This window comes from Pogona vitticeps, chromosome 6, assembly GCF_051106095.1.
Source record: "Pogona vitticeps strain Pit_001003342236 chromosome 6, PviZW2.1, whole genome shotgun sequence".
NCBI classification, from domain to species: Eukaryota; Metazoa; Chordata; class Lepidosauria; order Squamata; family Agamidae; genus Pogona; species Pogona vitticeps.
Genome location: NC_135788.1, coordinates 92,842,337 through 92,857,792, shown reverse-complemented (window position 1 = coordinate 92,857,792; position 15,456 = coordinate 92,842,337). Strand labels below are relative to the sequence as shown.

Genomic DNA, 15,456 nt, shown 5'->3' with positions numbered 1-15,456 from the left:
CCACTATGCTGTAAAGCTTTGCTTATTTCATTAACTGCAGGTCAGAACGAGACATTTTAAACCTCTTTCTCCTTTCTGAACAATAGGATGAGAGTCTGTGTGTTTTTCACATTTTGAGACTTTCCAACGAAAAATTTGCAGATGTAATTTTTGAACTTTTGCATGAGACCCCTTGTTTTTCAGTGCACAAAATAAATGTCTGGCAGATGTTGGTGTGTTTTACAGGTGGAGTGGTTACATTTTTCATAAATTTCCAGAAAGCTTTGTTCAGAAATTTCCAGAAAGCACTGATCTTTTTGCTCTTATGCAACAGTGAAAAAATCTCACATTGTCCCCCTTTCATCAAGGGTGACAGTATTTACAAGTATGCATTTACACTGTTAAAAATACTTTGATTTTAAATAAGGCCAGGAAAAGAATTATTATACTGTATTCGCGAAGGCTGTCATGGCCGGAATCTAATGGTTGTTCTGGGTTTTTCAGGCTCTTTGGCCGTGTTCTGAGTTTTTCAGACTCAGAACACGGCCAAAGAGCCCGCAAAACCCAGAACAACCAAAGGAATTATTGTTACTGTTGTTGCTGCTGCTGTTGCTGCTGATGGCAGTGGAGATGATAAGCGGGAGATGATAAGAGTCAGAAAGTAATGTTGCCATGCCATGTTGGCCCCATGCCCTGCAGATGGTTCTATGTCTCATAAGCTAGCTTATTGCCCTAAGTCTAAAGTCTCCTGATCCAGTTGGCTCCTGTTCATGACACTGATGGTTAAGGGAACACCATCTTGTGTTTTGTCTCTGGCTGACAAATGTCTTGGATGAACCCAGGAGAAGAAGCCATTTGGAAGATAACAGAAATTTTCATCTGCATCCATAAATGTAATTAAGATAACATCCACTGCAGTCCCTAGGACTTACATGTTTTAATAAAAATGTTTACAGTCCAGTTGTTGGTACAACGATTGAGACAAACTCTGAAACATCTAGCTTGCATCCCGCTAGCAGTTTCCTCCTAGTGCTGTCATTACTGAAAGCTGCTGCCTAGTGATGTTGAAAGGTCTCTTTGATGATGCTATAAAACAAGCATCATAAATGGTGAAGAATCCCTTGTGATGAGTCCTGACTTATTTGAGCCATTTTTTAAACAGGAAAGTTTGTTCCCAATGGGCAATTAAACAGCAGACTTTGTGATGCTCATATGAAACCGAGCGCAATTTTTCCCAAGAGAAATAGCCAATGCAATTTGCCAACACCCAAGGTTTGGAGTATAAAAACCTTGGAGTGGGATGAGACAGGCTCACTCTGTGGTGACCTGGGCTTTTGGGGCTGAATATCTGCTTAACGTAACCAAGTAACCCTAACTGCACACATCCGCTGGTGCTACCATGGCTTCGAAGTACTACGCTCAGACCATCTCCTCTGCTTCCGTTAAGAGTGGGGGTTTCACTCGGGCTGCATCCATCCATTCTGGGGGCTCCTGCAGAGCACCCAGTCTCGCTTTTGGGAGCAGAAGCATCTCATCCTCTCCCATCAAGCTAGGGCCTGGGAGCAGTTTGCCTCCCCTCTGTCCACCACATGCCACCTTTGGGCCAGGATTTGTTGGAAGCTATGGCTGGCATGATGATGGAATCTTCAACTGCAATGAAAAGGAGCTGATGCAGTGCCTGAATGACCGCCTGGCGAGCTACCTGGAGAGAGTGCGGTGCCTGGAGCAGGAAAATGCCCACCTGGAATGCAAGATCCGAGACTGGCATGAGTGCCACGCCCCCTACGTATGCGTAGATCATCATGCTTACCACAAGATTATTGAGGAACTTCTACACCAGGTAACTGCCCTTTCAATATCACTGGAACTGATTTTCCCTCAGGGAAAGTAGTTCCAAATTATAAATTGTGTTTATTACTTTGTTTTTTTGTGCACATAAATTGCAAGAAAAGTCACATATACAATTTAGATTCCTCCTCCACAAAGAAAAAGATCCAACATTTTAAAAACAACAGTCCTTAAGAGCCTGAATTTGTATCTCCGTGCATGTATCTGTTTGTGGTAAATTATTGTTGACCCTTCTTTTTTTTTCTGAGACCTTCCTCGTCTTCAACAACTCTCTGCCAGGCAGCTACAGTACAATCTTCCCCATGTTGGGAACAGTTTCACTTTTCAGGGTAGTCCATGAAAAAGGAGGGGAATGTCCTTTCAATTTTCTTTTGAAGAATTTACCAAAATTTGCAAATTGTGTATTTGGGAGGGAAAGAACCTGAGATTCTTTGCAATAGAATAAAATTCCCAGGAATGAAAGAATGAAATAAACATAGTGTCTATTTTGATCACACCCCCACCTTCTGTTCCACTGTATGGTTACCTTTTCTGAAAAGAATCAAGTATATTAAATTCATAATGTAATACATTATATATTTTCCTTTAAGCACTTCGAAAAGTGGTAAGACTGAATGTTGAGAGATTCTGATACAAAGTCCTACTTTTAAGACATCAGTGCCCAAATGTTCTTAGACAATTTACTGAACAAGGTCTTCGAACAACCTTAAAAGCCATTCCTTCCTTCAGGGAATGGTTGTTATAGCACTCATAATAGTTTTGTTAATATGATTTTTCCTGCTCTGAGGTCCTTCAGAAAGGATATCCTGTACTTCCTCCACAATGTTAAGAACAATTCATAGCTCCATGATTTATCATCACAGATGCACTGTGCCAAGACAGACAATGCCCGGCTGGTTTTGGAAATTGACAATGCTCGTCTAGCTGCTGACGACTTCAGGACCAAGTAAGTAACTTTTATTCAGAGCCAGAGATCGAAAATTTTTGGTTTTTTTTTTCGATTATATCTTCCTGAACAGAACAGCCAGCATGGGCACTGGGAAATGCAATTTTTTTAAAAAGCCCAGGATTCTGGGAGTTGTAGTGCAAAAAACTTGAATGCTTCACTTCTCTGTTGAGAGCAAGAAATTTATTCACAAGAGGAGCCCACAGCTTCTAGTGTAGGGAAGCAAATATTCACTTGCTAAGTTCTTTCAGGTGAGAATGAGGAATTCCATCCCCCCCATCCATTAGATGAAATTACACCAAGTTTCATCAGTTTTTCTAAAAACATTTTCATGCTTCTGAAAAAACTGGGGAAATATGATTTGCACCAAAACCAAAACCCAATCAACCCTTGCATTTTGCACAAAACGTTTTGTACTTTGTCAAAAAATCTTACATTTTGCACAAAATACTGCACTTCTTGCTAGTATTTTTGCTGGGCAAAAAAGTCCTGGTCTTTTATGTGTTGAGATGTTATTTCTCAGTGAGGATGGGGGGGGGAGAAATTGCAAGAATCCATTGTGTCTTTCCTGTGATAACAATCTTCTATTCCCTAAATAATAATCTCTTATTTTAGCCATGATGAGAGAACGACCATGGCTTTGTTGATTTCTCCTAACATTCCCTGTTCCAAAAGGTATGAGACTGAGCTGGCCCTTCGACACAGTGTTGAAGCTGACCTTAATGGCTTGCGCAAAATTCTGGATGAACTGACCTTGTGTCGGGCTGACCTGGAAACTCAGCTTGAATCCCTCAGTGAGGAACTCCTTTTCCTCAGGAAGAACCATGAAGAGGTAATAGCAAAGCTAAGCTGCCAATATATATAGATGCCGGATTCTATGATGTCTGTACCAGGTCATTCCAGGCATAGTCCCCGTGCTCACAATGTTAAGGATGGCAATAAGTATCTCTTATTGTCAACACAATACCCTAAATAAAACTGACCTCATTTGATTTTGAAAGCTGAAGAAGGTTCAGCTTGGAGAGGATGAGATCTCCTGGTAGGTTGTGGAAGACCTCTGCCTGAAATTATTCCAGAATTGACAATCAATCTGACTCAGCACAGTATAAGATAGCTTCCTATGTTCCTATAAGACTGCAAATCAAAAGACAGAAGTTCAGCAAACTGAGTACCAAGAACACACTGAAAGATAGTCTTACCTGTTCCAGACTCATCCCTTTGTCCTGATGGGATTCCAGAGTATTATTGTCATACACACCCTTTCAAAGTACTCTCAACAGAGTACTTTCAAAGCAATGTAAGAAGAAACAAGGAGAGCATTGCCCCACCCTCTCCCCCCCCAAAAGACTTTCCAACTGCATTGTAACCAGAACATGGTTTGGCAACATTATTTTTGGACTACAGCCCCCAGAATTCCCCACTACGGTAGAATCATGTTGGTGTGGGGATTCTGAGGGTTGTACTTCAAACAAGCAACTTCTGCAAACTGAATCAGATCAAGTCAGGAGGAAAAAACTGGGATGACATCAACCTCCCTACTGCCCTAACTCAAATCAAGTCTTGTGTACTGCCCTCATTCAGCATCCTGTTTGCTAAATAATTCTGCAATAACCTTGTTACTACCAAAAATAAGGGCCTCCCTTCCTACAGGAAGCTAACACACTCCGCTCAAAACTCGGGGCCAGAGTTAACGTAGAGGTGGATGCTGCCCCGTCATGTGACCTGAACAAGATCCTGGATGAGATAAGGTGTCAATACGAAACCCTGGCTGAAAAAAATCGCAGAGATGTTGAGATCTGGTTCTCCTCCAAGGTGGGTGTTTTATTTTCATTTACTCATTTGTTCATTTGTCCATTTCCTTTCTATCCTGTCTTTCCTCCAATCAGCACAGGACAACATAAGTGGCTGCCCCACTCCTTTACCTTCACAGCAGGCCTCCCTTGGGGCCAGGCAGAGGGAGAATAAATGGCCCAAGTTCATCCACTGAGTTTCGTGGTTTGCTAGGAATGAGAACTTGGACCTAGACCAGTACTCAAGATGCTTTCTATCTTCCGATCTCCTCAACAGATAAAAGTTTCTCAAAACACTGAATTCCTTCCCTTTCCTATTACTGTATCTTATTCTTTCTTGTTTTGTTTTAGATGGAAGAGTTGAACCAGCAGGTGATCTCCAGTGGAGAAGAGCTGCAGACCTGCCAGTCAGAAATCGTTGAGCTGAAACATACAGTGCAGACTCTTGAGATTGATCTGGATGCCCAACAAAACATGGTATGTCAAGGAGATAATTTGTGAATTGGGACAGGGCTCTTGCCTTGGATGATTCACATGACCTCCTACTAGCTGCAGAGCTGCGTTTCTTGCTTTGTGCCACTTTAATGACACCAACATTAAGTATGAGCTTTAGTGGATCATAATCCATGTCATCAGATGTACATAGTGTTTTATCTAAATGTTTATATGGATGTAGGGGATTGTAGACACAGAGATCAAATTCAAGGGATTCAAGGCAGGGAGGACTGACAGAGAGGATTACATTATTAATGCTGGCCATTCACCAAGTGGTTTATGGTAACACAGACATTTGGGGTCTAGGTATATGAAGTAAAATGTCATATGATAAAATTTACAACATATGTGTTAATTGGCTTTTCTGGTGCCAAAATATTTGTCTTATTAGCAACAGATTGGCGAATGGCCAATATTAATAATATATTTGCTGCTGTGAGCAGCTTTTGCACTTAGTTTTCCACAGACCACACTGTGTACAATATCATCTCCAACAATATGCATCCAAAATTCTAAAGAACATTTGATACATATGATAAGATGGGCTTTAGCAAGGAAATCCCATGCTGCAATAAATCTTTAAAGAGTCACATGATTGTTTGTGGTCTTTGCTGCAACCGATTAATGTGGCTGATCTTTGGAAAGTATTCCATGTGTCATCTTCATCAGTGCTTTCCTATAATTGCACATTAATTTCACTATAGATCCCAACATATTGCATTACTTTATCCTATATCCAATCTAACCCATCTTCAGACTTTCCTCTTGCTGGGATGCTCCTCAATACATATGATTGTATTTAAATAGGATTTCTAAACTTTATTGGATTAGTTGAGCATACCAAAAACAGTTCAACCCTATTTGAATGTATCTCTACACTAGTCAGTTAGAGCAGCTTGACATTGTTTTACCTTCCATAGCTGTATTCCTCAGAATCCTGGCATTTCTGGGTCAGTACCTTATTGGAATAATTGTGTATAAGAGAAATTGTTGCAGTAGATACAGCTATGCAGCTATGTGTGCCAGTTTGCACAATTGGGTATGTCACCAGGCATACAACCAGATCTCAATACGTAGCCCCAGCCAGATTCATGATTTCCCTTGTGCATGGAAGAATTTCTATATGTAATGCCTGCAATTTGGTGAGATACTTAAAATAATTGTGGATAGCTCAGTGAGTTGGGAATTTGATTCCCCACTGTGCTTCCTGGGAGAAGATCCAGCCTGTGTAGCTTTGGGAAAGCTTCACAGTCCCAGAGCACTACAGAAGTAGGGTTTGGTAAGCCATTTCTGAATACTTCCCGCTAGGATACCCTGGCAAGGGTTGCTGTAGATTGGAAATTGGATTGCTTGGTTGTCATTGTTAAAGAGCTCTGATTCATACCCCTGAACGAAAGCAGAGTAATCTAGGTATTTCAGAAAACTAGGAATCCAAGGATTTGCCAGAATTAACCACGGCAATTCAGCTGGTGTGAAACTAATGAAGTGATGTGGTGTGGTTACATTGTTTATCTATTGACATAACAACAAAGAAACAAAGAATTTCCTTAGTGCAGTGGTCCCCAACCTTGGGCCACCAGATGTTCTTGGACTACAACTCCCAGAAGCCTTCACTACCACCTCTGCTGGCCAGGATTTCTGGGAGTTGAAGTCCAAGAACATCTGGAGGCCCAAGGTTGAGGACCACTGCCTTAGTGGACCACCCCAAGATGCGGTATTTCTTGTGCAGCCCTGTGTATCCAATAGCAGTGAGCCAGACATTCATCCTAACTCAAATCACAGCTCACAGCACTGAACTCTTAATGACTGGCCATTCAGCTGCTTTGCCATATTTTTATAGGGTTTGCTTCAACAAACAACATGGACACCCCTCTGGAATCCACAAATTTCTGTCTTTCTTCTTTCTCTCTCAGAAAAGTGCACTAGAAGGTACCCTGCATGAAACTGAAGCCCGTTATGGCACCCAGCTAGCGCAAATCCAGTGCATGATCAGCAACATAGAAGGTCAGCTGGGGGAACTCCGGTGTGAAATGGAACGCCAAAGCCACGAATACAAGATTCTTCTGGATGTCAAGTCTCGCCTGGAAGGAGAAATTTTAACATACCAGCGTCTACTGGAGGGAGAAGATTGCAAGTATGTATAAATCAAAATGGGCCCCTAGAGGTACCACGATAGGTAGGTGACTGTGTGTCCTACTTTGCAAGGGCAGAGGATAACACTCTTTTTGAAGACTTTCCCGATCCATATTCAGTTTTAAACTGGAGAACCCTAATAGGGAGATGAAACAATGAAGTTGCAGATCCACAGTCAGCAGCTAAACAACACGCAGATCCCCTGATGACAGTCCCGTCTCCCATTGTGCTGAGATGCAAGGCACTGCTATTTAATTCTAGCAATTATTTCTTAGTTAGCTTCTCTACATGTAAATTAGAACACGCACATTTCATGGGAAATAGCATAATCAGCTTGCTTGAAGACTTTGGCTTTTGGAGTGTGGGCTAATGACTCTTGGTGGCCTCCCCCTATGCTTTCCATTTGTGAATCAAAGCAAAGCACACACACAGACAAACATATCCATACTGCAAACACAGAACAGCTGGCTGCTTGCTCTAAAAATATCATTCTGGGGCTTCAGCTTTGGTGGTGGCGGCTGGTGACCTCTGATGGCCTCCCTTGGCATCATAAATATGTGACAAGATGCGGAGGAAGCAAGCAGAGCTCTGCTTCTGGGTGCCACATCAGGCTAGTCCTCCTTGAGGCAGCAGGAAATCATAACAAGACACACTAATCACCCATCTACAGAAAAAGACAAAAGCCTATATCACAGCCACAAATACTCCACTCCCAAGCCAACTACACCAGAGCACAGAACGCTGTCCTCTGAAGATGCCGGCCACAAAGACTGGCGAAACGTTAGGAAGAACAACCTTCAGAACACGGCCAAAGAGCCTGAAAAACCCACAACAACCATCTCAAGACAATCTGTTCTGTCCAGTGTTCTGCCCAGTGCACCACATTTGCTGTAGATCTTTTCTCTCCGATACTACCGTGTTACCCCAAAAATAAGACTGGGTCTTGCATTTTTTTGCTCCAAAAACTTATTTTCAGGGGATGTTTTATTTTATAGCCATGTCATCTTCTGGTTGCTGCACAATGGTGGAGGGCGGGGTTTCACTTAACTAGGGCTTATTTTTGGTGTTGGGCTTATATTATGAGCATCCTGAAAAACCATACTAGGGCTTATTTTCAGGTTAGGTCTTATTTTTGCTTTAGTTAATCCACCAGCAAAATATACAGAGTTTAGAAAAGTAACTTTATGAATAACAACCAATCACTTCTGACTTATGGTGACCCTTTTCGTGGTTTTCCAGGTAAAGAATACTCAGAAGTGACTTCCCATTCCCTTCTTCTGGGGGCACCTGGGATGGTGCAGCTTGCCCAAAGCCACACCGGCTGGCCCAACTCACAGAAGGCACAGTGGGGAATTGAACTCCCAACCTCCGGCTCTGCAGCCGGATGCCTAAAACACTGAGCAATGCTAGGGCTCCCAGAATTTCCCAGCCAGCATTTCCAGCACAAGTTGTGTAGACATCAAGAACTGCCATTGGGCTTCTGGGACCTGGAGTTTTAAGGGCTTCCCCCACCACCACTCCAAGTCCTGCGAATGGGCCTTCCTCTTTATATTGTGTGTAAGTCCGAGAAGGTGGAAGGATTAAAAAGCACGACTTTTGTTCCCATTTGAGAAAAGGTGAGGATTTGGGGAAGGAAGGACCAGCTTGAACAAAGCATCTCACCTAAAGTCATTTGCCTGCAGACCTTTCCCCTGTTCTAAAACAGCCATCTTGACTTTCTTGGCCCTCGCAGGATTCCCAAGATCCCATGCATGCCGGCATCCCCTCCTCCTCCGGTCTGTGCTCCAAGCCCCCAGATCTCGAAGAAAATCCGCACAATTACAGAGGAGATCAGGGATGGAAAGGTTGTATCCTCTCGTGAAGAAGTCAAGCATGTAACCCTCTAGAGGACACAAACGTCAACATGGAACTCATCTGTCATGGCAGAAGGGAGAATCCAGCATTCATCTAGACAGCTGCAAATATGAAAGGAGCCTCACTGCTAACACTCTCTTTCTTCTGATTCCTTGTATTCCTCAGCAAAGAATTGGCACATTTATATTAACTTTTCAAATAAAAGAGTTGCTTCTTTTCCATTGTGTGATTCTTCGCATTTGGTACGAAATATCAACATCCTCAGTAAATATATTGCTTTATGATGCTCTCCCTCCTATCAAATAGTCTCTGGATTACTCTGCAGTTCAGTTGTGATACCTTTTAATCATCATTTCTACAGTACATAAGCACTGCCACTAATTTTTTAAACTTATCTCAACAGAAGCCTATCTTATCTCAACTGTTAGAGCAGTAGTCCCCAACCTTTTCCAATCCATGGACTGGTTTGAGGGGTGGGGTCTGTGCATGGGGGGGCAGGGCACCCCCACTCGTGGGTGAACATGGTGCGCTTGTGCAGATGGGCGGGGCACCAGTGTGTGCAGGTGGGCAGGCTCTGTGTGCATGTGGGTGTGCAGGGGGAGTAGGGGGGTGGGAGATCTGTCTCCACGGCCCAGACCGGCAGCAGGTCGCGGACTGGAGGTTGGGGGCCCCTGCGTTAGAGCACTGAATTAGAACAGGGTCAGCCATTCCAGGAGTTCTTCTAAGTATGGGAAAACTAGGCAAGGATATTTCAAAACATTGGGAACAGGGAAGTTCTAATAAATAAACTTGTGGAGACGTTAGGATTCACATACCTTGTGATTTTGCTGTCCCCCCAGCTCCTGATTCAAGGAAGATAAATACCCAGTTCATTTTATGTTGAAGACAGAACTTCAATTTTTGAAATCCAAATCAAAAATTGGGCTGACCTTTGCATTTTTTTTTCCTAAGACATATTTAACTCCCCAGATACTATATAAGAAAGTGGAATTGCAGAAGAACAAGAAAGTCCATCTTACTCTGCACCACACAATTTTAATTCCATCACCACCATTCCCCATTGACTCCGTTAAACAATATGACGTTGTGGCAGGCTGTCTCAACAAGAGGAGACACCTTGATTAGGAATATTCAAGCCCTATGAAATGTCCAACTTCTGCATGACAAAGACAATGAGTGTTATTTATTCTCAACAGTGTCTCTGTAATTTGCGCAAGCAGTCTCCTTGAGAAACTAGGATCCTTTGCATTTGAAAAGCAAAACATACTCAGCAAATGCAGAACTGGCTGATTGTTAGAAAAGACCCAATCAACCCCCCGCTATGCATCTAATCCTTAATAATCCATGCAACAAAGCAGCCGTCTTTATTTTGCACAATTTACAACACTATATCAAACAGTTGACTTGCATTGTTTTTGTTACCAGCACAATTTTGTGTGAAACAAGGAAAATCTCCCTTTTCTCATTGACAGCACCACTAGAAGTCTTTGCAGTTCACCTGAGATTTCACCATAATTTGGTGGCATCCATAAACTGACCCACTCTCTTTGTTTAACCCTAACTCTACATCAATTATGAACTACTTTGATAGATCCAGTTCCGGCACATATCCTTGGCCCATTTCTTCCCTACAATCTTCTCCTGCTTTTAATAGTCACTAACACATTAAAGGACCTATCCTTGTCTCCCATGATTAAGAATTGTTGGTGACATTCAATGGCTCTTCACACATTCAGGTAGTTTATTGTCTACCAGATCATCTGAACCATAAGGCTATTGACGCTCTCAGACAACTCTGAAGGATTGGTGGTGAGGCAAGACTTCTCTTCACAGACCCCATGCTGACTCTTCTCCAAAAGCCTTGTTCTTCCACATCTGGAATGATTTCAACATTTACATTTCGCAACCCCTTTTCATATGGGGAGGGATATTCAATTGATCCGCCTATAGCTTCCTGAATTATTCCTAGTTCAGTTTTTGAACATCAGTGTTACATAAACTAATTGCCAGTTCTTTGCTGCGCTAGCCCTTGTCAGAGAGAAGGTTTTGTCAAAAGATCAACAATTTCATGCCTGACATCTGAAGAATTTCTCAGGTCTCTGCTATCTAGGCAAGGATGAGAAAACTGGTCAGCTTTGCTTTGTTCAGCATTCAGATGTGTTCTTTTCTTTCCGAATACTTATAAACGCACAGGTTTTATGAAGAAATTTATAAATTTTGGTGAGCATTTCAAAATGTACTGAAATGAAACTGTACTCCTCCATTCAAGCCAGACAGGTTCAATAGGTATAGCTGTTTCCAGTGTGAGGAAATACGGTACTTGTCCATCATACATTTTATTTATTTGTTTGTTTGTTTGTTTGTTTGTTTGTTTGTTTGTTTGTTTGTTTAAACTTATACGCCGCCCACTCTACCCAAAGGTCTGTGGCTTACAACAATTATTGACAATAAGTTTCTAAGAAAAGAAGGTGAAAGATGTAATTATAATTAATGTGGTTCAATGTACAGGGATTTAATTCAGAATTACAAGAGTTCAGTCAGGATGAATTAACTGTTTTAATTCTTGTCACATCTGTGGTCTTTTAAAAAACAAGTTCCCCAGATTATTTCCATCATAATTATGAAGACATTTGTAAATTCTTATCATAAACAAAGTGAAACGGACCTTGGCAACAAAATGTTTCCAGTTCTCCTACAAAACCTGGTCCATACACATCACCTGTACTAGAGATGAGCATGAACCTTGGGTTAGAGGTTCATGCTGGTTCATAGGCGTGGCACTACAGTTGTCGCCTGTTTCCTTCCCCCGCCTCCCTAGCTGGATTCCCCACTGACCAGTTGGGGTGCGCTCCCCTCCTCCTCCTCCTCTTTGGCTGTTCCACCAATCTCTGGCAGGAGAACAGGTTTGCCTGTCCTGCCTCCTTGTCTGAGTGTGTGATCAGTTGAGGAGGCAGGGCAGGAAAGCCTGTGCTCCCGCCAGAACAGTCGAAGAGGAGGAGGAAAGGAGGGCACGTGGGCTGGCGACTGAAGAATCCAGCTAGGGAGGCAGGGGAAGAGAATGCGTAGCACCTGTGGTGCCGTGCATTCAAAACAACACAAACCTCCAAACCGAGGTACCTGTCAATTTCTCCACACGTTTCCTCTTTTGTTCGGTTGTCAAAAGTTTGGGGATCCACTTTGCTGCCAGCTTTCTCGTTTCCAAGTCGTTGTGGATAATGGCACCAACTCTCTCATGTGATATTCTCAGATATATAGCAATACCTCTGGCTGACATTCAGCCGTCCTCCATGATCATGTCATGGATGGCTTTCACATTTGCAGGCACAGAGACAGAAACAGGCCTTCCACTGGGTTTCTCACTTTCAACACTGAGATGGCCAGTTTTAAAATTGACAACCCAACATTTAACTGTTGCATATGAAGGGCCACTGTCACCCGTAGTTTGTGACATTTCATCATGGATCTGCTTTGCACCTTTCCCTTGGAGAACCAGGAACATGATTATGGTCCTATGCTCTTCCACACTGAACTTTTCTGGAGGTGCTGCCATGTTCACTTTGGAGCTGAAAATGAAAGATAAGTTAAAATCATAGGTAGTTGATTTTTGCACCATTGAATACAGACAAATTGGCCAATACACCCTGCAATTTATAGCTTCCTAGCTCAATTTTTTTCTGGGAAAGGCTCAATACTTATCAGCACCCCCTCGTACTACATCCTCCATAGCTACAGGATGGAGTTTAAGGAGAGACTTTTGCATCAGCTATATCTCTTAGTAACCAATACATCAGACAGTATCAAACAATAAAACGGCCACTTCAAAAATTGGGAAGAGAAACACAGTTAACATATTAGATTAAAAAATGAGCTAGGTAAAATCAAGTCTCTAAAATCTATTTGAAAAGTTAAGATTCAAGGCATAATATTTTATTTTAACCCTAACTGAGAAAAAATTACACACTGTGCTGATAAAGTATTGGAAGTAACTGGGTACAACTCAGCAGACACAGAAGAAAATGTATTTATTTGCATGAGGAGGAAGAGACACACACATGGAAGGGGGAGGGGGGCTTCTAGACTATCCTTTACTTGCCCAGACCTAAGCTGACCTTTCCTCAGCTTTCATTGACATCACCTCCTTCCTTTCCTCATTCCTCTCTTGACCTTCTCTGTGAAGAGGACAGAGGAGAGATTGTGCTGTTTTTCTTAAATTGTGAGGTGAGGGGGGCAGCCATGGCTTCCTGCATGTCCATCTTAGTTACATACAACTGGTATTCCTATTATCTTTCCTATTTCAATGTATTTTGCCCATTGAAGTCTAGCTTTCTTGTTTTTCTAAAATAAAAAATGCTGGTGTCATTTATTTCCAAAGAGGAAAGAGTGCTCTGCTAGCCATTCTGATTTTCAGGGATTGAATCCCAAGTTAACTTGGCTGCTGCTTGCTCCTGCTTGCTTTGCTAAGCGTATGATTCACACAGGACGCTAAATTTTGCTCAGTTTCTCATTTTTCCAATCTTTAGGTCACTCTTCCTGTTTTCAAACTTCGTAAAAAGAGCAAGAAAGCTGAGATGGATTTTTAAAATATTTTTTGCAAGTGATTTCTTCTACTACGATAGGGTTTTGTGTGCACTTTCCCTTTGAGTAAACATGTCCACACTCCACTCCACTCCACTCCACTCCACACTACACACTTACATTTGCAAACTACATTACAGATTTCAGGGGGGAAAGCAACATAGGTTCAGGAAATGTGAATGTGGAATATTCTGAGCAACTGGAACTAATTTTCTCACCCATTCTTTATAGATCTTGAATGTAACTAGACACAATCTGATCCCAGAGAAGGCTTTAAATTATGCACTTGGCCTACGAATATTAGACGCCATAAGATGCCAAATGCTAATGGAATCTCATGCCCCAAATAAAGTGCCACCCAATAATTGTTTGAGCTATAAATTGTCATCAAGCTATCATCAAAGAAAAGTCTGAGAAAACGCCTTCTACTTTAGCCCTTTTCAGGCATTACACAATGCAGTTTCTTCAAAATATCTAGAAGGGAGCACCTTGCTCTACCTCCTCTGTGGCTATGTTCTTCATGTGTTTCGTTCCTACTGATATGATGGCACCACACTTGAGCAAGGATCTTTGGAAAATGTGTGTGTGTGTGTGTGTGTGTGTGTGTGTGTGTGTGTGTGTGTGTGTGTGTGTGTGTGTGTGTGTGTGTGTGTGTGTTCCCCAGTTGTTCCCCAACTGGGCCTTCCCTCAGATGTGTTGGACTACCGTTCCTATTCCCAGCCAATTTTGCTTGCGTATGATGGGGCCTATGGCTCAAAGTATTTCAAGGACATTGGGTGGAAGAAGACCGCATAACATATTCTTATCATTTTAGCTGGACAGCTTATCTGCCTCCCAGACTGCTGAGGTTTGCTGCTTCATATTGATTTCCATTCTGATACTTCTCAGACTGGATTGAGCTCCTGGTCTCCCCTGTAAACTTGAGTCAATAAGAAACACTTCAGTGGAATTTTACTTTGATCTGGCTACCTCTAAATTCTACTTTGATTTCACTGCCTCCCTCTACACTGCAGGATGTGATCTGCATCTTTTATTAGATACTCGCTGAATTCGCACTTCTTCTTCTTCATTTTTAATAGTGGGGCAGTAAACATATTGAGCCACTTTTTATAGAGACAAGGATAGGTGTCACATTTAAGGTAACAGGGAGCAGGCAATAAATTGCTAAAGGCAGATTTTTAAAGCTGCCTGGATAGTTCAGTGGCTTAGTTATCTGGCTGCAGAGCCAGGAGCTGGGAGTTTGATATCCCACTGTGTCTCAAGAGCCAGCTTGGGTAGCCATGGGCAAACTGCACAGTCCTAGGGCGTCCCCAGAAGTAAATGAGAAACCACTTCTGAGTATTCTCTAACTGGAAAACCCTGGAAACATTCGCCGTAACTCAGAATTGACTTGACAACATACAATTATTATTGAAGGTCACAAGTTGATGTTAACTGCTCCCAGAGGAACTGACACAACAAGGCACTAAGAAGACTACCCCTTTTCAGGGGTGTGACAGGTTCACCCAGGGTGAATGTCTTTCTGTAAGACAATCAAGTCCGAAGGGTCAACCAAAATCCATCCCCATAGCTCTCACCCAAGGAAACTTATTGGAGGGCACATTCTCATTAGCTGTCTCTGATGCCCAGGACAAAAATTTGATACCACTCAGCCATAAGCCAAAGAAAAAACACCATAATCAAAAACACCAGGCACAGTCAAAATTATAAAAACATTGACTGGTATTAGATATAGGTGTTAACCAAAAACATAAGTATCTGTTAAATATCAGCACAGTATGTATGCTGTTCCTAATATTGCCATTTTTGTAGCTCTGATGGTGTGATTTCTGAGAT

The 15,456-nt window shown here is 42.2% G+C and overlaps 1 protein-coding gene across 1 annotated transcript; it reads left to right on the top strand.

Moving 5' to 3' along the window:
- Nucleotides 1-223: 223 nt before the first annotated feature.
- On the top strand, nt 224-11,431 carry LOC110074851 (keratin, type I cuticular Ha6). Its single transcript, XM_020785521.3, has 7 exons — nt 224-1,819; nt 2,691-2,773; nt 3,449-3,605; nt 4,424-4,585; nt 4,915-5,040; nt 6,972-7,192; nt 8,924-11,431. Exons 1-7 carry the CDS (start codon nt 1,379-1,381, stop codon nt 9,075-9,077), a joined length of 1,344 nt encoding a protein of 447 aa, XP_020641180.3. The 5' UTR covers nt 224-1,378; the 3' UTR covers nt 9,078-11,431.
- The last annotated feature ends 4,025 nt before the right edge of the window (nt 11,432-15,456 follow it).

Excerpts from the sequence above, each read along its gene's own strand:
- LOC110074851 (XM_020785521.3), top strand. The coding sequence starts at position 1,379 with ATGGCTTCGAAGTACTACGCTCAGACCATCTCCTCTGCTTCCGTTAAG. Across the intron at positions 5,041-6,971 it reads TGGATGCCCAACAAAACATG|AAAAGTGCACTAGAAGGTAC; the intron begins GTATGTCAAGGA and ends TTTCTCTCTCAG. Across the intron at positions 7,193-8,923 it reads CTGGAGGGAGAAGATTGCAA|GATTCCCAAGATCCCATGCA; the intron begins GTATGTATAAAT and ends TGGCCCTCGCAG.